Here is a 24,319-nt window from a genome sequence, read left to right on the forward strand (position 1 = left end):
TGCAGGGAGCATGGGTTTGATCCCTGGTCAGGGAAATAAGATCCCACATGCTGCACAGAGCAGCCAAAAAAAAAAGAATTAGTATCTGCTATTGAGCGCCATAGCCTAGTGCACATACATATGCATACCACTGACCACACATAGAGCATGAGGAGTCCACCTAAATAATTATTTTAGATGAATGACTCTGTTTCTTTTATTTTTTAAAATTTATTTATTTTATTTATTATTTAATTTTGGCTGCGTTGGGTCTTTGTTGCTGCGCGTGGGCTTTCTCTAGTTGTGGAGTGGGGACTACTCTTTGTTGTGGTGCACGGGCTTCTCATTGCGGTGGCTTCTCTTGTTGCGGAGCACGGGCTCTAGGCATGCAGGCTTCAGTAGTTGTGGCTCATGGGCTCTAGAGCGCAGGCTCAGTAGTTGTGGCGCACGGGCTTAGTTGCTCCGCGGCATGTGGGATATTCCCGGACCAGGGCTCGAACCCGTGTCCCCTGCATTGGCAGGTGGATTCTTAACCGCTGCGCCACCAGGGAAGCCCTCTTTTTTTACTTTAAAACTTTCAAAAGATTATTTACTGAAAATTGTGGGAACATAATGGCAGCCAGTTTTTTAAATCTTCCTGGATCTTCCTCCTAAAAACAGAGTATGTTGATATCATGTACCTCTTAAAATGATATGATAAGAAGGGCATTTCACTTATGTGGTATTCTTCTCCAAGACCCATAACTCCAGTCTAATGAGAAAACATCAGACAAATCCAAATTGAGGGACATTCTCCAAAATACCAACCAGTATTCTTCAAAAGTGTCAAGGTCATGGAAGACTGAGACACTGTCACAGATGGGAGGAGCCTAAGGACACATGACAATTAAATGCAATGTGGTATTGTGATGGGATCCTGGTAGAGAGTAAGGACATTAGTGAAAAACTGGTGAAATCCAAGTAAAGTCTACAGTTTAGTTACTAGTATTGTACCAATATTAATTTATTGGTTTTGACTAACGTACTTTGGTTATGTAAGATGTTAACATTAAAGGAAGAAGAATATACAAGAACTTTCTGAAGTATCTTTGTAATGTTTCTATCAATCTAAAATTGTTCCAAAACAAAAAAATTACAATAGCTAGAGAAACTAGGACAGCAAAACCAAAAACTTTACAATCAAACCTTATATCTACAATGAACTGTAGATCTTTGATTATTGGCATTTGTGAAGGGAAGGAAGCAGAGGGAAGGCAACAAGGCTTCTGATGGCCCTGAGAACAGGAGAACCTCTAAATCACCAACAGGTATTCACCGGAGAAACATCTAGAACAGTAACTGAAACTGGGAAGGGATTCTGCCCTTAGAGGGTGAGTAGGAGGGAATGGAGATAAACTGTGGCAACTTTTGAAATTAACAAACTGAAGTTCTAATGCAAAACTGCACTGAGGAGAAACTTCTAGGGGTAGAATCCACTTTGAGCAAGACAGGAACAAAGAAAAGGACAAGATAAAAGTCAGAGAAAGAGCAGAGGGGTAGAAAGAAGGAAGAGTTACATGTTTTTTGTTTTGTGTTTTGTTTCTTTAATCACTTTTCAAAAATAAGAGAAAATCTCTAAAGCCATTAAGCTTAGAAAACCCATCCTGGCTCATACCCCTTCCTCATAAAATTTCAGGAAAACTCACTTAAGTTTAAAAATGAGTTTGAATCCATGTAAAATTACTATTAGCAAAAGATAGCAATAGCAACAACAGAAAGAAGCAGAAAAACTCCCTAAGGCAGTGGAAGGCTCCTGGAAAGACATGCTCACCAAACAGATGAAAATTGAAAATGAGCTAATTTAGGAAATGATGGAAGTTATGAGAGAAAGTTTACATTCTAATTAGAAAAATCTCAGAATTGAGGTGATTGGAGAAAAGGAGAATTTGAAAAGAGAACTGATGGACCACACAGAAAAATTAGAAATAAGAGAAAAAAATCATTTCAGAAATAAAGATGAAAATAAAAGGAACATAAAGTAATGACAACAAATATGACTCAAAAAACACAAAGTAAAGCAATTAATTTTTTATATGTAATAGAAAGAGGGAAGCTTTTAAAATAAAAGAAACCAAAAAAAAAAAAAGGACTTCCCTGGTGGCGCAGTGGTTAAGAATCCACCTGCCAATGCAGGGGACATGGGTTCAATCCCCGGTCCAGGAAGATCCCACATGCTGCAGAGCAAATAAGCCCGTGCGCCACAACTACTGAGCCTACGCCCTAGAGCCTGTGAGCCACAACTACTGAAGACCGCGTGCCTAGAGCCCGTGCTCTGCAACAAGAGAAGCCACTGCAATGAGCACACACACCGCAATGGAGGATAGCCCCCCCTCACCACAACTAGAGAAAAGAGCAAGTGTGCAGCAACGAAGACCCAACTCAGCCATAAATAAATAAATAAATAAATAAATAAATAAATAAATAAATAAATAAATAAATAAATAAATAAATAAATAACAAAAGAAGAAGTAAAGGGGTTTGAGAAGAAATGATATAAAATATAGGCAAAGAGGAACCAACATTCATGTGAACAAAGTTCCCAAGGAAGAAAACAGCCAAATGCATGGGACAGAAAGAAAACTTTCCCAAAAGGTGCCTGGGAGGGACTTCCCTGGTGGCACAGTGGTTAAGAATCCACCTGCCAATGCAGGGGACACGGGTTCGAGCCCTGGTCCAGGAAGATCCCACATGCTGCGGAGCAACTAAGCCCGCAAGCCACAGCTACTGAGCCTGTGCTCTCGGGCCTGCAAGCCACAACTATTGAGCCCACATGCCACAACTATTGAAGCCTGTGCGCCTAGAACCCATGCTCTGCAACAAGAGAAGCCACTGCAAAGAGAAGCCCACGCACCGCAACGAAGAGTAGCCCCCTGCTTGCCGCAACTAGAGAAAGCCGGCGCACAGCAACAAAGACCCAAGGCAGGCCAAAAAAATTAAATAAATAAATACATTTATTTTAAAAATTTAAAAATGTGCCTGGGGAAATCGACCCAGAATGGCCAACACTGAGACATAGTCTATTAAAACTGGTGGACTTTAAAGAAAAACGACATTTGGACATCCTAGCAAAAAAAGGACCTAATCACTTACAAATGAAGGAAAATGGATTTTCACTAGACTTTTTGACAGCATGTTTAGTGTTAGAAGGCGATGGATTAACATTTAAGAGAATCAAGGAAATGAAACAACAACCAAGAATTTTCTGTTCAGACAAATAGACCTCCAAGTATAAAGATCACAAACATGTAAGAATAAAGGAAATAGTGTTCACATGATCCCTTCCTGTGGAATCTACTAGAGCTTCAAATAACTAAAATGACTAGAGGACCAGATTACGGTACCTGAATACTAATTTCCCATGAAAAGAAACTAGGAATACTTGAAGAAATAGCTGATTCTAGATCTAGAGCAGAAAATTAATATCAAACGTGAGACGTCTTGTCAAAGAACAAAGGAGCCAACTTGATGTTTCTGTGGCCAAGTGCAGGATAGCTTGAGCATCAGTAAGAATAATAACTGCAGTGGATTGAAGCATCAAATATGTTTAAATCCATGAGTTTGTATCAATGCAAAAAAGACTGACTATGGGGGGGGCTTAAGGGAACTACTTGAGGTGGTGGAAATATTCTGTATCGTGCTTTATTAGTGGTTACATTACTTACTGTATACATTTGTCTAAAGCATAGTTTCTCAACCTCAGCACTATTGACGTTTTGATCCAGGTAATTATTGGGGCGGGGAGGAGCAAAGCTGTCCTATGCATTGTAGAATATTTAGCAGCACTAGATGCCAAACATGAAAATCAAAAATGCCTATATTGTCAGATGTCTCCTGCGGAGTATAATGGTGCCAGTTTGAGAACCCTGGTCTAAACTTACTAAAAGGGTGAATTTTTATTGTATGTGAATTGTATCTCAAGAAACTTGATTTTTAAGAAAAGGAAAACTCATTAGTCACTTTTTAAGGAGTCTAGGAAACCAACTCATTATTTTAAAAACTACTAATTGACAGAATCAAGCATTTATCCTATCTCTTCTACATTAGACTGTACTTCAAGAGTAACCAAATAGTCAATATAGGGATGGATTTGTGGGTCATTTATATATATCACTCCCAGTTGTCAGTTTTTGTGCCATTAAAGGTATGATTCTTCTATTCCTTTTTCTCTAATTTGCTACCTCTAATATACTTTGTTTGGACTGGGAAACTAGATGAATAAAATTATTATTATTTAGAAATATAAAGGGGAATTCCCTGACAGTCCAGGGGTTAGGAATTTCACTGCTGAGGGCTTGGGTTCAATCCCTGGATCCCTATGTATTGTGAATCATCTATTTCTGTTACTAGAGACTTTTTTTTTTTTTTTTTTTAATGCAGCACCGGGTCTTAGTTGCAACATGCGGGGTCTTAGTTGCAACATGCGGGGTCTTAGTTGCAGCATGTGGGCTCTTAGTTGTGGAATGCAGGATCTAGTTCCCCGACCAGGGATTGAACCTGGGCCCCCAGCACTGGAGCACAGAGTCTTACCCACAGGACCACCAGGGAAGTCCTTAGAGACGTTTTTATTTCTTGATTTGGGGCCATATTCTGGATACCCTGTTCCTCAGGCATAAGTGGTGTTACCAATATTCTGTTTCAACATGGCTGAAAAGACACAAACACTTTGTGGTCTGAGATATGCTTCTTTGAATTAAATCTGTTGTGTAAACTGAAACATATTCAGAAAACCCAGTGTGTGTTTAATATAGGTATAGTTTTAAAGTTTTAGTCTTACTGTATTAATACTTACTGAATTAAAGTTAAAGAACACAGTGTTCCCAAAATCGTTTCAGAAAGCAGATAAATAGGGAAGTGTATGGGAACCACCCTTCTGAAAATTATTGAGGAGGTTCTTATTTCATCTTATTTTAGTATTACCCAAGTTTTTTCTCAGAGAAGAATAGGGTGTTTGACTTACCATGTGGTGGTCTTGAAAGTTCATGACTTCAGCACACTTCTTCACTTTGAGGAAACTAAAAAAGTGTGTAACTGCCATAGCTATTTCAGAAACTGATGCTAGAGGCAACCACTGGGTTGGGCAAGACTGTCATTAAACTGTGCCTTTGGTTTACCAGTTATTTTAATCATGGAAAGGAAAATCTTTAATTTATTTCATTGCTTAACCAGTGCCACATTTTAAGATAAAACTGTTCTTTTTCTAAAATTGTTATTAAAAGAGGCAGGAAACAGATTTTGGTCTGATGTTGATGCTTTGTTGACATTTTATCCCTTCTTTTTGTTAAATGAAATTCAAAATTGTTCATTTTATCTAAGCCCATTCTCAGTTTTCTTATTTTAAAAAAACTTGAAATCATTGTGGGGGTCCAGGAGGATGTTAATTTTTGGCTGTCCATTTCATAAGAATTTGAAAAGAGGGTTAGAGATTTAGTTTTAGTAGTCCTGATATCTAAGTATTTTTTTGTGTCCCTATTTAGTGTATTATGCCTATCTTGAATATTACTCTTATATTTCAATAAAGTGGAGAAAGATTTGCCTCTTTCCAGTTGATTGGGACAAGGGAGAACTTTGGGGATTAATGGATTGCTTCTCAAATTTTAATGGAGTTAGGTTAGCTTGGAAAATAGATCAAAGAAGATGATCTGCTGATATGCACCACAGTTTTGTCTTATTTCTAAAGACCTATTATAGATAGCTGGATCTACAGTTTTATAAATTTCTCTTCTGAAGGTAATTTTTAGTAGGTAACCACTGGCAATACTAACTAGCATCCTGTCTTGTCTGCTGAGCTATTTGGCTTATTTTAAAGGATAAATTCTCCATCCCCACTAGGGGGAGTTTCCACTCAGTAACACATACAATTTTAAGGTGGAATGATTAAATGAAATACTGGTGTATCTTATTCCATGATTTCTCACTATGTTTTTTCCACAAGATATTTTCCTAATAGTAATAGCTACAATGTATTGAATGTTTGCTATGTGACACAGATAGTGTGCTAAGCGCCTTACATGTATTATTTCATTTGTTTTTCACAATAACTTTATGAGATTGTTAATATTTCATCCCAGTTTTACTGATGGAGAAATTAATAACTAGAGAAGTTACTTGATCACTGCCAGAAAAGCTAATCAAATCATAGTGTAGGGACTCTTATCTAGGGTCTGTCTTACTTCAAAACTTGTTCTTGGGCTTGGTGGCGCAGTGGTTGAGAATCTGCCTGCCAGTGCAGGGGACACGGGTTTGAGCCCTGGTCTGGGAAGATCCCACATGCTGCAGAGCGACTAGGCCCGTGAGCCACAATTGCTGAGTCTGCGCGTCTGGAGCCTGTGCTCCGCAACAAGAGAGGCCACGATAGTGAGAGGCCCGCGCACTGCGATGAAGAGTGGCCCCCACTTGCCGCAACTAGAGAAAGCCCACGCACAGAAACGAAGACCCAACACAGCCATAAATAAATAAATAAATAAATAAAGTAAGAACTGCTAGGAATGATTAGCAATAATCTGAACCTGGTAAGCTTTAAAAAACAAACAAACAAACAAAAAAAACTTGTTCTTAACCTGTACTCCAGTACTCCCCAGTTTTAGTTCTACCAGTATCATGAAAATCTCAAAATATTCAAATTAAATTTATTTTAATGCAATAAGCTGGTGCTTAGAAGTGGTAGAGTGAGAAAGAAAGTACAAAGAGAGCTGCTTATTAGGTATTGTGACTCAAAATTACATTGATGAGCTGAAAAGAGTTGAAATTAGGTACAGAAGTAAAGTCAAGAGCCTAGGTTTCTAGATGTTAAGTCTGACCTACCCCATTTATTTAGTTTCCTTCTTTATAAAATAGATAAAACAAAGCTGGCCATTTCAACACTCTCCATTTATTGGAATCTTAAATATGGATAGAGTCATTAACTTATTTACAAGGTGCTTTCATAGGTGAATGCTTATTGATAGTAGATTTGAAAGCTTGAAAAGAATGTTATCTATTCCTTTAAAACATTGCTTCTGTCTATTGGCCTAGAGCAGTGTTTGAAAATGTCAAGTGTGACCCATTAGTAACTCATAAAATCAATATACTGGGTCATGACCAGCATTAAGGAAACAAAATTTAAATAGAGTCTAGAAAATTTCAGAATACCCTGCTTATTATAAGGGTAAGCATTTTTTGTGAAACTTGTTTCAGTTACATGTTTATATACTAGGTCACAGTGTCGTATATATATTTTTTAACTGTGGGTTGCAAGTTTAAAAAGTTTGAGAAACACTGGCCTGGAGCTTTGTAGCATTTATCTATTTTAATTTAACCAGGACAGAAATTATAGTGATTCAGACAGATTTATCTTTATTTTTTATTTATTTTTAAAAAAATAATTTTAGTTATTTTTGGCTGCGTTGGGACTGTTGCTACACATGGGCTTTCTCTAGTTACGGCATGCAGGGGCTGCTCTTCATTGCGGTGCATGGGTTTCCCATTGTGGTGGCTTCTCGTTGCAGAGCACAGGCTCTGGGCACACAGGCTTCAGTAGTTGTGGCACGTGGGCTCAGTAGTTGTGGCTCGTAGACTCTAGAGGGCAGGCTCAGTAACTGTGGTGCACGGGCTTAGTTGCTCCACAGCATGTGGGATCTTTCCGGACCAGGGATTGAACCCGTGTCCCCTGCATTGGCAGGTGGATTCTTAACCACTGTGCCACCAGGGAAGTCCACAAATTTATCTTTAAAAGGAAATGACATCAAGTAACATAATAGAGTGTATGCACGATATTTTCTTCCTTTTGTAGCATTCTGAAAAGCATCCAATCCCAAACCGAAACTTTCCTGGGGTGTATATCTAGCTACACAGAATTAACTTAGAGGACCTTCCGTGGCAGTTCAGTGGTTAAGACTCTGTGCTTCCACTGCAAGGGGCATGGGTTCAATCCCTGGTTGGGGAACTAAGATTCTGTCATGCTGTGCAGCATGGCCGAAAGAAAAAAAAAAAAAAAGAATTAACTTTGACCTCAGCTCTTTCCTTTTCTCTTTGTGTTAAAATTTATAATGTACATGTACTATTTCCCACTGAATATTCAGCACAATTTTTTGCTCATTTTAGGAAGTTTCCTCTTTCCAGTTTTGTATGTTTTCTAGTTTGGAATCCCTTAAAGTCTTATTTTTAGTCACTTCCATTTGGTTGGTTCCATAGCACTTTAGTTCTGGGAATGAATAAGATTTGTTGTACATCTTTCTATAACAGTACATAACTTTATCTCATTCTTTTTAATGCATGTATAGTAGTCCATTGCATAAGTTTATCGTAATTTACTTAACTAGTTCCTCAGTGGTGTACATTTTGATTTTTTCCAGTTTTTTGTTATTATAAAGCTACAGAAAACATTACTGTCAGATATCTTTATGTACTCATGAATATATCCATAAGACATTGCTGATTCAAAGTGAAACTTCTTTGAAGAAGTGCACTTAAATTTTTAATAATATTGCCAAATTGGCCTTCAAAAAGGTTGTACTGGAAATTCCCTGGTGGTCCAGTGGTTAGGACTCCGCACTTTCACTGCTGAGGGCGAAAGTTCAATCCCTGGTTGGGGAACTAATATCCTGCAAGCTGCACGGCACAGCCAAAAAAAAAAAAAAAAGTTTGTACTGATTTATCACCACCTGTATATAAAAATGCCTGTTTCCCTGTATCCTTGCCAATTCTGTGCATTATTAGAGTTTTAACTTTTTGTAAACTAGTAGGTGAAAAATTACAAGTCTATTATAAATAGAGTTGCATTTTAAAAATTGAGTGAGAATGAGCATGTTTTCATAGACTTATTGGCTCTTTGTCTCTTCAACTCTGATTCTTGAGATTTCAAGTATGGGCAGTATCAGTGAATGTGACTTCAAAGTTTTGAAGAAATGGTGCTGTAAAAGTGAAGTGTCACTGATATGCCTGCGGCTGTGATGACCTCCCCTACTTCCCACCTTGACCCTTTTACTCTCTTAATTTCAGGTGATCATGGAGCTCAGCTTGGCCTCCATGGGGCTGGTGGTGATGGAATACATGATGACCCAACAGGCGGAGAGGAAGGAGAGAACAGCCCAGATCCCCAACCCCAAGCTGGTCGGAGGACCCGGCGGGAAGCATGCACCTGCCCCTACTGTAAAGATAGTGAAGGAAGGTAAGTTGACTCAGCCAATCTCTTAAGAGTATAAAGAAGAAAAATTAATAGACTTGGAGGTAAAAAGAAAGGTTTTTTTTTTTTTAATTTTAAAGTGTTGGCAGTGTTGCAAAGGGATCAGAGATAGTACAGTGCTTTTGATTAGATTATATATGGGGTCTTGGTTCCAGTATATGAGGTCTTGGTTCCAGCTCTGATCCTTTTCAACTCTTTTTTTTTTTTTTAATAAATTTATTTATTTTATTTATTTATTTTTGGCTGTGTTGGGTCTTCGTTGCTGCACGCGGGCTTTCTCTAGTTGCGGCGAGTGGGGTTTACTCTTTGTTGTGGTGCACAGGCTTCTCATTGCGGTGGCTTCTCTTGTTGAGGAGCATGGGCTCTAAGTGCGCGGGCTTCAGTAGTTGTGGCTTGCGGGCTCTAGAGCACAGGCTCAGTAGTTGTGACGCACGGGCTTAGTTGCTCTGCTGCATGTGGGATCTTCCCGGACCAGGGCTCGAACCCGTGTCCCTTGCATTCGCAGGCGGATTCTTAACCACTGTGCCACCAGGGAAGTCCCCTAACAAGATAGCTTATAAAACAGCCTGGCAAAGAAAAAGAAACATACCTACTGTAATGATTTTTTACAGTGGCTGTGTAAAAATCATGAGTTTTCCATAATCTTTTTTTCTCTCAAAATAGATAAAAATACTTATTCTGGGTAGAAAATTCTTCCATCAAGGAATCTAACATGTCCTACAGAACAGAATTCTGACGAATTTTCTCATTAGTGTACTGGCTATTCAGTATTATCTCTGGAGAGTTCCAAGTTACTTTCTTTTTTTCAAGTCACTGATTTTGAAAGAGAATAGAAAGTCACATAGTTTTTTATAAATTTATTTATTTATTGGCTGCATTGGGTCTTTTTTTTTTAATAAATTTATTTTATTTTTGGCTGCGTTGGGTCTTCATTGCTGTGCGTGGGCTTTCTCTAGTTGCGGCGAGTGGGGGCTACTCTTCGTTGTGGTGCGCAGGCTTCTCATTGCAGTGGCTTCTCTTGTGGCAGAGCACGGGCTCTAGGCACGCCGGCTTAAGTAGTTGTGGCGCGTGGGCTTAGTTGCTCCATGGCATGTGTGATCTTCCCGGACCAGGGCTCGAACCCGTGTCCCCTGCAATGGCAGGTGGATTCTTAACCACTGCACTATCAGGGAAGCCCAAAAGTCACATAGTTTTTTAAATGCCTTTGAAAAAAATCTGTTAAAGTTTTGTTCCATTAAAAATAAACACAAAAATAAATGTACCAAAACAAAAAATAATTTGAATTCTTTGTAGGTTACCCTATATTACAGGAAAAACCTGAATCAGAAACACTTGAGTACAATAGAGTTTCCCTCTCACAAAGCTTAAAGTGGATTTAAGTTTTTGAAGGAAATTCTGTGATTTCTACCTCAGTATGATTTCATTTCTGTTATGGTTGGTTCCCCCCTCCCCCTGCCCCACTAATATGTGCTGTTAAAACCCAAGAAAAATCCCTCTTGGAAATCTCCCCAGTGCCCACTAATGGTTCACACATGGTACAAATTGGTTTGGCAAAAACATTTCAGAACTGATTTCCTGAGAGGAGCTTAGGATTTGCTCCATATAGGGAATATTTTTTTTTTACATACCTTGAATTAGTTAGGATCCTTATTTCCTCTCTTTTAACTTTTATCCATCCCATCGTCCTTTTCCACTGAAGTCTCTGATATTGCTCTGTCTTTTCAGTTTTTGTTTTTTTTTTAAATTATTTTTGGCTGCCTTGGGTCTTGGTTGCTGCGCAGGCTTTCCCTCGTTGCAGTGAGCAGGGGCTACTCTTCATTGTGGTGCGTGGGCCTCTCATAGCAGTGGATTCTCTTGTTGCGGAGCACGGGCTCTCAGTACATGGGCTTCAGTAGTTGTGGCTTGTGGGCTGTAGAGCGCAGGCTCAGTAGTTGTGGCACACGGGTTTAGTTCCTCCGCGGCATGTGGGATCTTCCTGGACCAGGGCTCGAACCCGTGTCCCCTGCATTGGCAGGTGGATTCTTAACCAGTGTGCCACCAGGGAAGCCCTCTTTTCAGCTTTTAATCTTTACTGTTTGGCTCTTGACCTTTATTCTAGGAGAAAAGTTCTATAGTTGTAAAATATTATGTTTTCTTTAAAGTTCTCCACCAGGTGCTTAAATGGAGAGACGCTTTGTTCATTAAGTAAGTTCCCAGCCAAAAATATCACCATGTCACCATATTCACAGTAGTTCTCATGGAAAATGCTTGTATTGAGACTTAACTTCCAAAAAATATAAGAAAATGCCTCTCACATTTCACAAGTCACCTTGAGAATGATTATCTCTTCAAACATCAAACATCCGAATCAACTAAAGGTTTATCTTTTGATACTAAAGAGAGGGCTTTTTTTTTTAAATAAAATTTTGGATTAGTTTTGAGTGGATCCAGTAATTATGATGGATACTTTGTGATTCTTTAATTTTTGTCTCTAGAATGAATGATGAATAGTTGTGTTCTCGCTTCCAGGGGCTCTGGGGATCCTGGCAAGAAGAAACAGCACATTTGCCACATGCAAGGCTGTGGCAAAGTATATGGCAAGACCTCACACCTACGGGCACACTTGCGCTGGCATACAGGCGAGAGGCCATTCATGTGTACCTGGTCATACTGTGGGAAGCGCTTCACACGTTCGGATGAGTTACAGAGGCACAAACGCACACACACAGGTGAGCAGGAACTTGGGGAAGGGAGAGGTAGTAATAGACCAGAATAAAAAGACACAAAATAGCGCCGTGCTCTAACCCGATCCTCCTCATTGGGGTTGAAACCTGGGTGCCTTCAAGATGCCGGCTTACCACTCTTCCCTCATGGACCCTGACACCACACTCATTGGAAACATGGCACTGTTGCCTATCAGAAGTCAGTTCAAAGGACCCACTCCTAGAGAGACAAAAGATACAGATATTGTGGATGAAGCTATCTATTACTTCAAGGCCAATGTCTTCTTCAAAAACTATGAAATTAAGAATGAAGCTGATAGGATCTTGATATATATAACTCTCTACATTTCTGAGTGTCTAAAGAAACTCAGAAAATTGCAATTCTAAAAGCCAAGGCGAGAAAGAAATGTATACACTGGGAATCACTAATTTTCCCATTCCTGGAGAGCCTGGTTTTCCACTTAATGCAATTTACGCCAAACCTGCAAACAAACAGGAAGATGAAGTGATGAGGGCCTACTTACAACAGCTGAGGCAAGAGACTGGACTGAGACTTTGTGAGAAAGTTTTTGACCCTCAGGATGATAAACCCAGCAAGTGGTGGACTCGCTTTGTGAAGAGACAGTTCATGAACAAGAGTCTTTCAGGACCTGGACCGTAAAGGGAGCCTTGGGCAGACACTGCCTCCACAGCTATGGGCAGGATTTACAGCAAGATGTACACAGTTCTTTGCCTTTATTTTGTAAAGTTTTATACAGAGGAGAGAAGAGAGCGTGTCTTTACTAAAAGAGCTCTTTATCAAGAATTTGGGGTTGGGGAGTGATTTGAAATTTCCGCAGTATTAAGCTGGTGCTTATTGAGTAATAATAAAGAAATTTCTAACATTTCAAGTCAAAAAAAGAAAAATACACAAAATATACCTATGGAATAACTAAAATTTCTGAGCAACTTATGTTTGAAACTGAATGTATGGATCATAAATGGAATTGGCGTTAATCTGGAAAACCCTTAAGAAGGAAGGAGCTAGCTTTTGAGTGGGATCTTGAAGGTCCTGCCTTACTTTTCTGCTATACTCCTTCCTTTCTGAGTACTCCCCAGCCTTTACTTACTTTTTATTCCCCCAAAAGGCAAAAGATAGTCACCAGGTTTTTCTTGTTTGTAATCACCTTCTAGGACTAGCTTTATTCTGCCTTATATAGTTTGAAAGCAGTGAATTGGACAAGGTACCACTACTTCCTGAGATGTGAGTTTCTCATCTTCTTTCTCTTCCTTTACCTAGGTGAGAAGAAATTTGCCTGCCCTGAGTGTCCCAAGCGCTTCATGAGGAGTGACCACCTGTCAAAACATATTAAGACCCACCAGAATAAGAAGGGGGGCCCAGGTGTAGCCCTAAGTGTGGGCACTTTGCCCCTGGACAGTGGGGCAGGTTCAGAAGGCAGCGGCACTGCCACCCCTTCGGCCCTCATTACCACCAACATGGTAGCCATGGAGGCCATCTGTCCAGAGGGTATTGCCCGTCTTGCCAACAGTGGCATCAACGTCATGCAGGTGGCAGATCTGCAGTCCATTAATATCAGTGGCAATGGCTTCTGAGATCAGGCACCCGGGGCCAGAGACATATAGGCCATACCCATCAACCCTGGGATGCAAGGTAGCATGGGTCCAAGAGACATGTGGGAGAGAGAGCCATGAGGCATTAAAAATGCATGGTGGTGGGAAGAATTGGGGGAGGGATACAAGAGAAGAGATGGGGTCCTGGCATCCACCTGTATCATCAGTACCTCCTTGAAGTGGGAAACATTAGTGAAAATTCTGTTGGTGCCACCCTTTGATGAGCATTTGTTTGACCCCAAACAGTTTCTTAACACTTCTTACCCCAGCCTCCACTTCCAGCATTTCCCTTCTCAGCTCCCCCATGATGGATTCCCCCCCCCTTTCCTAAAGCCATCATGCCTTGATAAATATATATGATCATTGAAATACTTTTTAACAAAAAACAGATTCTATATTATATATATATATATATATATATATATAAAAGATATATAGAGATGCATTTGCAGGGGTTGGCTGGGAGGAGGAAGGAGACCATTCTGTGACCAAAATAACTTGGTCATTTTTTTTTATATTGCCTTATTTCCTTATGGCTGAGCCTTGTTGTGACACATCAAGATTTTCTATAGATGTTGTCTTGGCTTCCCACCAGATTAAGCATTTATATGCTCTGCTTTTAGTTTATATATACATACATAATGTTTTCCTTTCTTAATTTTGTCTTTTAATTTGGGATCAGCTTCTTGCACTCCTTCCTTGACTCAACCATTTCTGTCTCCCCTTCTCTCACCTGATCACTTCATGCTTTGTTTTTGGTAGTGGTCCCTGGATGAGGCACTTCTGTCATTCTTTTAAAGTCCTTAGTCCCAGCAGCAGAATAGAGAAGCCTTGAAGCTCAGGCGAATGCTTGAGGTAGCTGTGAAGAGAGTGTTCAAAATACTACTGACGCAGGCACCCTCTTGGCGCTGGAGAGTCAAAGGCACCTCTCTCTTCGTTAGCTGCTCTAAGCATCAAGAATCAGAAGTCCTTCTATGGAATTGTACAAGAGACCCTTTGAAGGTTATAATCTGGGATCAGTTTATATAAACTGTGAAAAGATGGTCAAATAATAGGTAGGGGCTTTCAATAGGAAAATGATGTGCTCAGAAGCGGAAGTGACTCAAGTAGTCCAGTTCAGGAGTTAGTGGATTATTTGGACCTTTGTACAACTGTCTTCCAAGGTAGCTCTCAGCTTTGATGTGTGGGCTTCTGAGTTCACATTCTGAAAGGAAATACACTTCCTCTTTTGAACATCCCCAGTAGTTTCTTTCCCATTATGTTATTAAGGAGCATCAGCCAATGAACCTGTTCTGGGTTTCCATTCTGCAAAACTCCAGAGCATGGACCAGTGGCAAGGCAGTGGTTCTTTGATCTTTTCCCTTAACTCTTCCTTGGGTGGTTCCTAAGGGGAAAGGAAGCACACACGATCACGGGAATGATAGCCCAGAACAAAAAGAAATCTTGTCTTACCACTGTGGTTTATAGGAGAGATCAGGAAAAACCATCCTGCTTTCTCCGTGGCCTGATTGCTGAAGAGACTGATCCAAAAATTATAGCGGCAGGGAACTCTTAGTGCATTTGGCACTGAGATTTAAATGCAACCAGAGTTGTCCTCAAGGCCCAGCCATTAAAACATTGTCTCTCTCGACCTTCTGGTATCTTGTCAGAGAGCTTTTCACTGTGAGGAAGTGTGGAAATGGCTGTGTGTATGTGTGTAATCTGTTAGGTTGGGGATAGGTTTTCTGTTAGCCAATACTATAAGAGACCTGCAATAAAAAATTACCCTAATCTGATAGAAAGTGAAGTGTTTGTGTATGACTGTGTGTGAATGTGTGTTTGTGCCTGTATATATCTACACGCAGATGAGAAATTAATATTTGAAATTGTTGGAAAATAAATCAAATTCAGATCAAATGCCTTTCAGGCCCATTACCTAGAAATCTATCTTAAAACCTGGGTATGTTCCTGAGGTCATTTCTTTGCTTTTGCTAAATTAGTTACAATTATGAATGGGGGATATTCTACTGCACTTTTAAAAGAAGAAACTATTTTTGTGTTTGAAAGTGAAACCAACATGCAGATCTATAGCAGAGTCCTAGTTCCTTTCATGAATCTATTTACCTTGACTACAAATAGATGATGCTATAATTCTGCTATATATTTTATATAAAATCTATCCAAATTAGGGTTTGGGTAAGTTTGTGTTGTTGTTTAACCTGAAATACAATAACTTAATCTAAACAAAAGTTTACTCCATTTGGTCCTTTCTCTGCAGACTTAATACTGTTTTTAACACAGGAAGTATTGCAAGGAACTTCTCCCCAGACCAAATTCTATTAATACTGAAGTAAAAGTTATCCATGCCCAGCCACTTATCGCACCCTTTGTCCCCTCTGAAAGGCAGAACTCAGAACGTGTTATTTTATGTCTGTAATCATGTTCATAGGCATCTTCTGGAGGAAAGGGGCAGGATAACTCACTGAAGTGTGAGTATTTGCTAGAGATTTCAAGGAATGGAATCTTCCCCAGTATGAAGTTATTAGATATAAACTAGCTTAATGATGCTGAAGCCTACAAGCTTTTAGAAGGTTATTTGATGATGTTTTTCTCTGGAATGGAATGCTGGTTTACCCTCAACTCCATTCATTAGCATGAGTGAATTTATATCCCGTTCTTTCCACTTGCCCTATTTTCTTCTCACCAAGGAAGCTCCAGATCCAGTATCTTGTTTGGCCCTAAAACTGAAGCAGCTGCTTCTTCTGTCTCCCAGCAACAGTAAGTCACTCAGTCTTTTCCACAGGAAGTTAGGAGCCCACATTCCTTGAGTCAGGAGTTTATTGATGAAACTCCCTTTCCCTGAACTTTTTGCCAGAAGAAATTAATGTAACTGACAGGCTATTGATTCTAAATTTTTTTCAAGAGTTGCTTTTTTATTTAACTTCTTAATGACCAAAACCTTGTGGGGTGGGGGGTGCCCAGAGGAGTGGTAATATTCCCTTGTCCGTTCAGGTTGCCCAGTCACATTTATCTGCTTATCATTTGACTGTCTGACTTTTTACCCAGAGCAGTAACAACCCACACCATCTTCCTTCAGGGACTTCCCAGCTGGCACTCTGTTTGTGGGTGCTATGCAGAATGCAATTTAACAGACATTTCTCAGAGTTCAGAATAGATAGAACTCTTGATCCCAGAAAGTATAGACTGAAGTGTGGTGTAAAGATTATGATTGGGGGAGGGTTAGAGACAAAGGCTGTAAATTACTATGGCTGATTGATTTTATTTCTACTATATACATATATATATTTTTTGCTTTTGTATATCCTATATAGGAAACTAAGCATTGTATTTTTTTAACAAATCTGAGAAAGCACTATGAACTGCAGATGTTTGACTTCAGAATATATTTTGTATTGTTAATATCTTCACATTGTGTGAATACTGGAAGCTGCAGATCTTTGCTAGGACGCAATAAATTTATATACCTTTTGAGGGGTTCTTCTGAGGGTATTAATCAGGCCCCTCTTGTGCTTTGGGGGAGCCCTGGTGCTAGTTACTTAAAGTTTTCATTCAATTGTAAGTACCCTGATGCCTTTTGGACCTTGGGATCAGATCAAAGGAGTTCTGATCCAGGTACCAAGGAAATGAGGATAGTCTAGCTGCCTCAAGTGAGGGGCCCTTTGCATAACTCTCCTTTCCCCTATTCAAAGCTGAGTAGCCTCTTGGAGTTGGGAGGAGAAATGTGAAATCTCAGAGTTGCATCTCCCTTAGAAGAGAGCCAGTAACTTATGTGCAAGGATGAAAGGTGGCAGCAGTAGCTTTGGGGAAAGGGAGGAGGATATGGCACTTCTCCAGTCCCGGAAAACGTTGCTTTTGAAAACTGCTGATAAAGTATGGGTAGGTTATTACTTTTGTTTAGGAGCCTGTGTGCTCTCTGGTGCCTCTCTTGGCTCTACTCCTGGGGTACAGACCTCATCTAGGAGGATGAGCAGACCAGCTTTGAGGTTGACCTGTTTCTTTTCTTTGTCTGCCTTCCCTAAACACCAGCCCCCAGGAGGACAGTAAGCAGCCTTAAGCTTAAATTCCTACTCCCTCTTCCAGATTTAGCTCACTTGCCTTAGATTGGAGTCTGGGAAAGGGAAAAAAATGGGAGTCCCTGGCTTTATTCCCCTCCTAGCTCTTCTCTAATTTGACTTCCCCGAACCCAAAAAGATTTCCTCGCCAATGTTCATTTGAGGGAAAAGAGTATTTTGTCCCATTTTCTCCTTTCCTCATTATCAAACAAGCCCAGCCTTCCATGTCCCTGCTGAGCAAGAAGAGGCATGGTGATTGTCCCTCAGCTCCCTTCAGTATCTGGAAAAAAGCATAACATAAGGGGCTGAGGCTGCCTGTGGTGAGGACCTTGTTGATACCTCTCCTGGGGTGTGTGTTTTCCTCTTTCTCACCTTCAGGAATTACACTGTGCCTTCTCCACAGAGGAATGGGATTCTCTACCCAGGCCCCCACTTTCCCAGCAGCTGCTCTTGAACAGTGTGCACAAGGGCAAGTCTTCATATTTCTGATCACCCCTTTCTCCCAGTGGCATCCCATAGCTTTCACCTAGAGTCTAGGGCACAAAGATTTTGGGAAAACATGCTGAGGTTGACCTGAGGAGACCACGTCTACACACACCAATGGCAGCTGCTCCAGGGCCTGCTTCCTCTTCCCGAGTCTCTCCTCCTCTGGGAGGGAGGGGCAGTGCTCCAGTCTCTGGTGCCTAAAACAAGTTTATTTCTCTCTCTCTTAACACTGGCAATAACCAGTCTCCATACCACTGTTGCCTTTTTTAAATCTCTTAATAACCTCATGCTGTGTTTGTTGTTGGTTCCAATCCGATTATCACCGGGGCTGTGTGGGGAAATAACTTTTAAATGCTCTCTCATCTTTCTTGCTCTTTTTTCCCCTTGATCTTGTGTATGTATGATGCTAATCTCTTGTCTTAGTTTCTTCCTGCTCTTTTGTATCTTCCTTTCTTGTCTCTCCCCCTACCTTTTGTCTCTGGGTGTTTTGGGGCTTTTTTTTTTTTTTTTTTTTGCCTTTTTGTACAAAGATTAGTTCAATGTAGTCTGTAGCTCCTTTGTAAACCAATTAAAAAAAGTTTTTTTAATAAAAAGCCATGTCTCTGGTGTGTTGAGAGGGTTGGGAATGGGGAGAATATGGTTATAACTGCATATACTAAAACCAACAAAGGTTTCCAGCTACACTGTTGTTACATACATGTTAATCAGTGCAGTTGTCCTACACTTAACTCCTGGGTAAAGAGTTTCATGACCAAATCAGTGTGCCACGACTACATAGAAATGTGGAGGAAGGACCCAGAGGAACAGGGGCAGGCCCAACTTTTTTTTAATTCAGCTTTTTATTTGAAATACTTTTAAATTCAAAGGAAAGTTGCAAAGATGGTACAGAGGGTTTCTATATGCCCCTTCCCTAGTTTTCTCCATTGTTAACATTGTCATGGTACATTGTCAAAATTAAGAAACTGACACTGGTACATTACTTTAGCTAAATCCCAGGCTTTATGGGCTTCATCCATTGTTGGCCTTTTTCTGTTCCAGGGTCTATTGCAGGATACCATGTTGCATTTAGTTGATATGTCTCCCTAGTCTTCTCTGTGACAGTTTCTTAGTCTTTTCTTGTTCTTCATGGCCTTGACAGTCTTTGGGAGTACTGGCCATGTCCTGTAGAATATCCCCCAGTCTGAATTTGTCTGTTTTTTTTCTCATTATTAGACTGAGCTTACAGGTTTTTTTTTTAAAAAAATACCCACACAGGTGAAATGCCCTTCTCATCACATCCTATCAAGGAGTATGTGATAACCACGTGACATTACTGATGATAAAACCTTCAGCACCTGGTTAAGGTAGTGTTTGCTTGCTTTCTCCACTGTTTCTCTTTCCCTATTTGGAAGTAAGTCTAGGCCACTCTTAATGGGGTTGGTGGGAATTAAGCTTCTGTGAAGAAACTGTTTCTTCTCCATTAATTTAAACTAGCATGTACTCACGTATATTAATTTTATAGGTGGGTTGTTATAATCCAATTATACACTATTTTGATGGAATTGTCCCAGCTTTGGACATTGGGAGTGCTTTCAAGTTGACTTCTGTGTCCCCTTGATATGTCTACATCCGTTTATTTTTTTGAGCACTTTCTTACTTTCTGATACACAAGATGCTTCAGGCTCATGTTGTATTTTCCCTGCCCCAGCCCTAGATCAGCCATTTCTCCAAGGAGCCTTTGTTCTTTTTATTGGAGAATGGTATTTAGAAACCAAGATCTAGCTCCAACATATTTTACGTTCAGTTAATACCAACCTGTGTCTAAAATGATCGAATCTGGATTATGGCCCCTTGGAACTGAAATTGAAGTTATTTTGACAGCCTTTCCCTTTTCCCATCAGCCTATACCTTTACTTCCCTTCCTACCTATCTAAGAATCCTTGGTTGCTTGTTTATATATAGCTACCAGCATTCTTGATTATTTTTGGTCATTTGATTCCCTATGTCAGTTTTGTCAATCACTCAGCCAGCCAATTGATTTCCTTATGTAGCCATTAGCAATATAACATTTTAATATTTGACTTTATTGGAGGTTTTTTTTGGGGGGGGGAGTGTTTATTTTTTGGCTTTGGAGCCTTAAGTGGGCCTTTAATAGTTGTGCCAGCTATTCAGTCAGTAAACATTTATTGAGCCCTTACTATGTGCTAGGTTGAGGATAAAAAATGAAATAAGACAAGTCCTGCTATCAAGTACTTCATAGTCTGGTGAGTGAGACATACCATTAATTGCATATTTCCCAATCCTGACCCCAGTTTTCAGCAGGTGATTTGCTTCCTATTTCATGAAACAGAAGCATCAATTTCCTCAGACCTCCCTCTCTTCTCTCTAACAAACATCTAGGTACTCACCAGTGCCAGTTTACCCCCTTCTCTCTTCTGAGAGAAATATTTTTCCTTTGCAAGGCGAACCCTGCCACTTGTGCTCCCAACCTTGTTTTCTTTAACTTCTTTTTGTTCTTTGTTTTGATAATATTTTCTCCTTTTATCTTCAGTCTCTCCTGGGTCCCCTTTTATCAGCCTGTAAACATGTTAAAATCTGCCTCCCTGCTCCCCATCCCCCATTTTGAAAAACCTGTGCTTCCTCTTCAAGCTGCTGATCTGATTCTTAACATTTCCAAAGTTAGTGAAAGTAGTTTACATTTAATTTTTCTCTTTTATTCACCTCTCATTCCACTTTGTTAAGCACCTATCGTTTACCAAATTTTTTCTTATCAATACCAGCGCCCTGGTTGCCTGCTCGGGTGGTCTTTCAGTCCTTAGCCTCTTAGACCTCTTTGCAACAGTGTGTGCCTTAGTGCTTTCTTCCCACTGAGTGTGAAACTGAGGCACTTCTGGCTTTCCTTCAACCTTTCTATTTGTTTTAGTCTCCTTCATAGCCACTTCTTCCTCTGTCCCTGAAATACTGCTGTTCCCCATCCTGGATCCTTTCCTTTACTCTTCACCCCTAAACAAGTTGCATCCATTCTTTATCTATTACATACATTTTGATGACTCCCAAATCAAAATGCCTCACTTTTTTCTCATCCTGGCAGCCTGCTTAGTGGACATTTTAATCTGGATGTCCCACAGATAACTCAAACTCAACATGTAAGAAAGGAAAATAATCCTTTGTGTTCCTCAGCTCACTTAACAGTATTACTACTCCTTGATCACTTATGCTTGAAACCTCAGAATCATCTCTTTTTTAAAATATTTATTTATTTGGCTGCATCGGGTCTTAGTTGCGGCACGCGGGATCTTTCATTGCAGCACTCGCGGGCTTCTTTCTAGTTGTGACGCAAGGGTTCCAGAGCTTGTGCGCTGAGTAGTTGCAGCGTCCAGTCTTAGTTGCCCCGCAGCATGGGGGATCTTAGTTCCCCCCACCAGGGATCGAACCTGTGTCCCTTGCATTGGAAGGTGGATTCTTAATCACTGAGCCACGAGGGAATGGGAATTCCCCTCAGAATCATCTTTTAATTCTGCCTTTCATCTACCAACATTCATTTGATTACCAATCCTGTCAATTACCAGTACTGTGTATCTCGGTACTTCCCTGGTGGCGCAGTGGTTAAGAATCCGCCTGCCAATGCAGGGGACACAGGTTTGAGCCCTGGTCTGGGAAGATCCCACATGCCGCGGGGCAACTAAGCCCGAGCACCACAACTGCTGAAGCCCGCGTGCCACAACTACTGAAGCCCGCGTGCCACAACTACTGAAGCCCGCGTGCCACAACTACTGAAGCCCACGTGCCTAGAGCCCGTACTCTGCAACAAGAGAAGCCACCGCAATGAGAAGCCCGAGTACTGCTACAAAAAGTAGCCCTCGTTCGCTGCAACTAGAGAAAAGACCACACGCAGCAACGAAGACCCCACGCAGCCAAAAATAAATAAATTTAAAAAAAATACAGTGTATCTCAATTTTTTCCCTTTTATTTATCTATTTTTTGGGGGATGGGGGTTGTGGATTTTTTTTTTGGTCTCGCCGAGCGGCTTGCAGGATCTTAGTTTTTTGACCAGGGATCGAACCCGGGGCCCCCTGCAGTGTAAGCGTGGAGTCCTAACCACTGGGCCTCCAGGGAATTCCCTCCCTCTTTTTTTTTATTTCCATTGTCCTAGTACTCACCCTGGCTACTGCTTAGGTCTTGTAACTGATCTCCCTTCTTCTAGTCTCCCTGAGCCTCAGTCATCCATCTTCCACTTTGCCACCAGACCCCTGCGTAAAATCCTTTGCTTTCAGGAAAAGTCTACACTTTCCAGTCTGGTCCCAGTCTATCTCTAGTCACGATTTTCTGCTTCATATCTCATACCCCTTTTTCCTGCTCAATCTCCCCCGCCCCCAACACACCACTATACACACTTTATGTTCATACCTTTATTCTTGCTGCCTGTATTTTTGCTGTTCCCTTGGCCTGTAATAATCAGCCTCCTTTTATTTGTTTTCAGTGTGTTTACATTGAGACAATTTAAATATCACTTTTGCTGTGAAAACTCTGGGCACCTTTCTTCCCTTGTCTTCTATGCCCTGAACAGAATTAGCTTGTTTGATCTTTCTGCTTGTATAGCTCCTTGTTCATACCCCTAGCTTGACACATTTTTCTGGTTGCTTATTGATATATTTTCCTGCCTTTCTAGACTATGAGTTCCTGGAGGGCAGGAATCACATGTATCTTTGTAGGTCCAGCACTTAATGGAATACCTTTTTAAGACTAGGACCTAATATTTTATAAATTGAATAAACAACTCACTTTAGCCTTGTCGTCAGTGGGGTCAAAGGTAAATTATTGGGCCACTGCAGACTTTAATCAGGGGATCCTAATGAAGAGCTTTGTGTATGTGGAATCCAGGAAGCCTTTCTTCTATGCTGAAGTTCTCTCTCAGGACCTTCCTAATCCCCCACCTCTCAAATCCTTACCCCTTCTCTCACCACCTCAACTCTAAACTCTGACTGCCAGTTCCTGTAAACCTGACTGGAACGTTTCTGTCTTGAGTGTAGTTATCCAAGGCTTTGGGTGAGGAGACTCTGCCTTCCTGCCTGATCCTTACCTTGCTCTCCTCTGGAGGAGAGTCTCCTGAGACACTCCTGACACAAGAAACTATTTTACCTTCAACTCCTCCCCTCAGTCCCAGACTCACTGATCTGGGAGCTGGTGAAGGAAGATAGTTGTAACTAAGTACAACATTCCAACTCACTGGACTCCCAAAAGGACCCAGGAGGGGATGGGCAGCTATCCACCAGCCTCTAAGCCCTGGTCATTCCTCTAGCTGCTGCTTCACACCACTGGAGCTTTTACCCTCTCATGCAGCCTCCCTGGGAGAAAGGCTCCAGAATCAAAGAGTACTCAGGCCCTCAGGCCTGATCTAAGCCAGACCATCCCCAGAAAGGGTTTCCAGGCAGCCACCAGGGGAACAGAAAGTTAGGAAAACAGGGAACCAGTCTCCTCTGGCTCTAATTCTCATGGGAGGCAGCTGCTCTGTAGCTTCCCTTATTCTGAGCAGTAATCTGGTGGAGTTGGACACCTCCTGTCTCTCGACTGCAGCACAAGCTATAGACCTCTCTCCTTCCATCTCCATGCTGACATTCCTTCTACACACCCTGTGCCCTCTCTTCACATTTTACAGTTCGTGCAGCTTAATAGATATTGGAGATGTACTATGGATATTAGTCATCAGAGGACGCCCTTTCTGCCCCCTCACTATGGCCCCGAGTTTCTCCTATGTCTGCTGACCTCTGGTGGTGATAGTTTGAACTGTATCTTTTTCTAGTTAGTGGCCTGCTCACAGGTATTGATGCACATTTTCTCAATCCATGTTCAAATATTCAAATACTGTGTTAAATGGAAATACTTTTTTATTGCCGAATTTTGTATTTTCTTTCCGGCATCATGGCATAAGTGCAAAGAACAGGGCCTGGGCTTTAGAGTCAGACTTAACAAGGTCCAAATCCTAGCTGTGCTATTTCCTAGCAGAGTGACTTGGGCAAGTTACCTAAATTCAGCTTTCTTCCCTATAAAGTGAAAATAATAATAAATAGCTCAATGGGAGAATTAGATGAGATGACTGTAAAATTCATAGCCCTAGCTGTGCCCTAGCACGTAGGTGGTCAATAAAAGTTTGTTACCATTCAATAATGGTGATGTGTTTAGTGTGTGACTCAACGTGATTTTTTAAAAATTTTGATGACATAAAATTTACCATCATACCTATTTTCAATGTGATTTTTAAAAAACTCTGAGTAATTTTATACAACTGCTTTTATGACTCTTGAGTTTGGAAA

At 40.7% G+C, this 24,319-nt stretch overlaps 1 protein-coding gene and 1 pseudogene across 1 annotated transcript in view; both read left to right on the plus strand.

The window, feature by feature from the left end:
- SP1 (Sp1 transcription factor) overlaps window positions 1–13,706 on the plus strand; it is a 41,134-nt gene extending 27,428 nt beyond the window's left edge. The window contains exons 4-6 of the mRNA XM_068562104.1: window positions 8,995–9,163; window positions 11,687–11,886; window positions 13,160–13,706. Coding sequence (XP_068418205.1) covers window positions 8,995–9,163; window positions 11,687–11,886; window positions 13,160–13,473 — 683 coding nt within the window. The 3' untranslated portion in view covers window positions 13,474–13,706. The remainder of the gene's footprint in view (window positions 1–8,994; window positions 9,164–11,686; window positions 11,887–13,159) is intronic.
- Window positions 11,920–12,695, plus strand: LOC137775939 (actin-related protein 2/3 complex subunit 3 pseudogene; annotated as a pseudogene).
- Window positions 13,707–24,319: the final 10,613 nt, after the last annotated feature.

The sequence above is a fragment of the Eschrichtius robustus genome, chromosome 13 (assembly GCF_028021215.1).
Source record: "Eschrichtius robustus isolate mEscRob2 chromosome 13, mEscRob2.pri, whole genome shotgun sequence".
In the NCBI taxonomy this organism is placed as follows: domain Eukaryota; kingdom Metazoa; phylum Chordata; class Mammalia; order Artiodactyla; family Eschrichtiidae; genus Eschrichtius; species Eschrichtius robustus.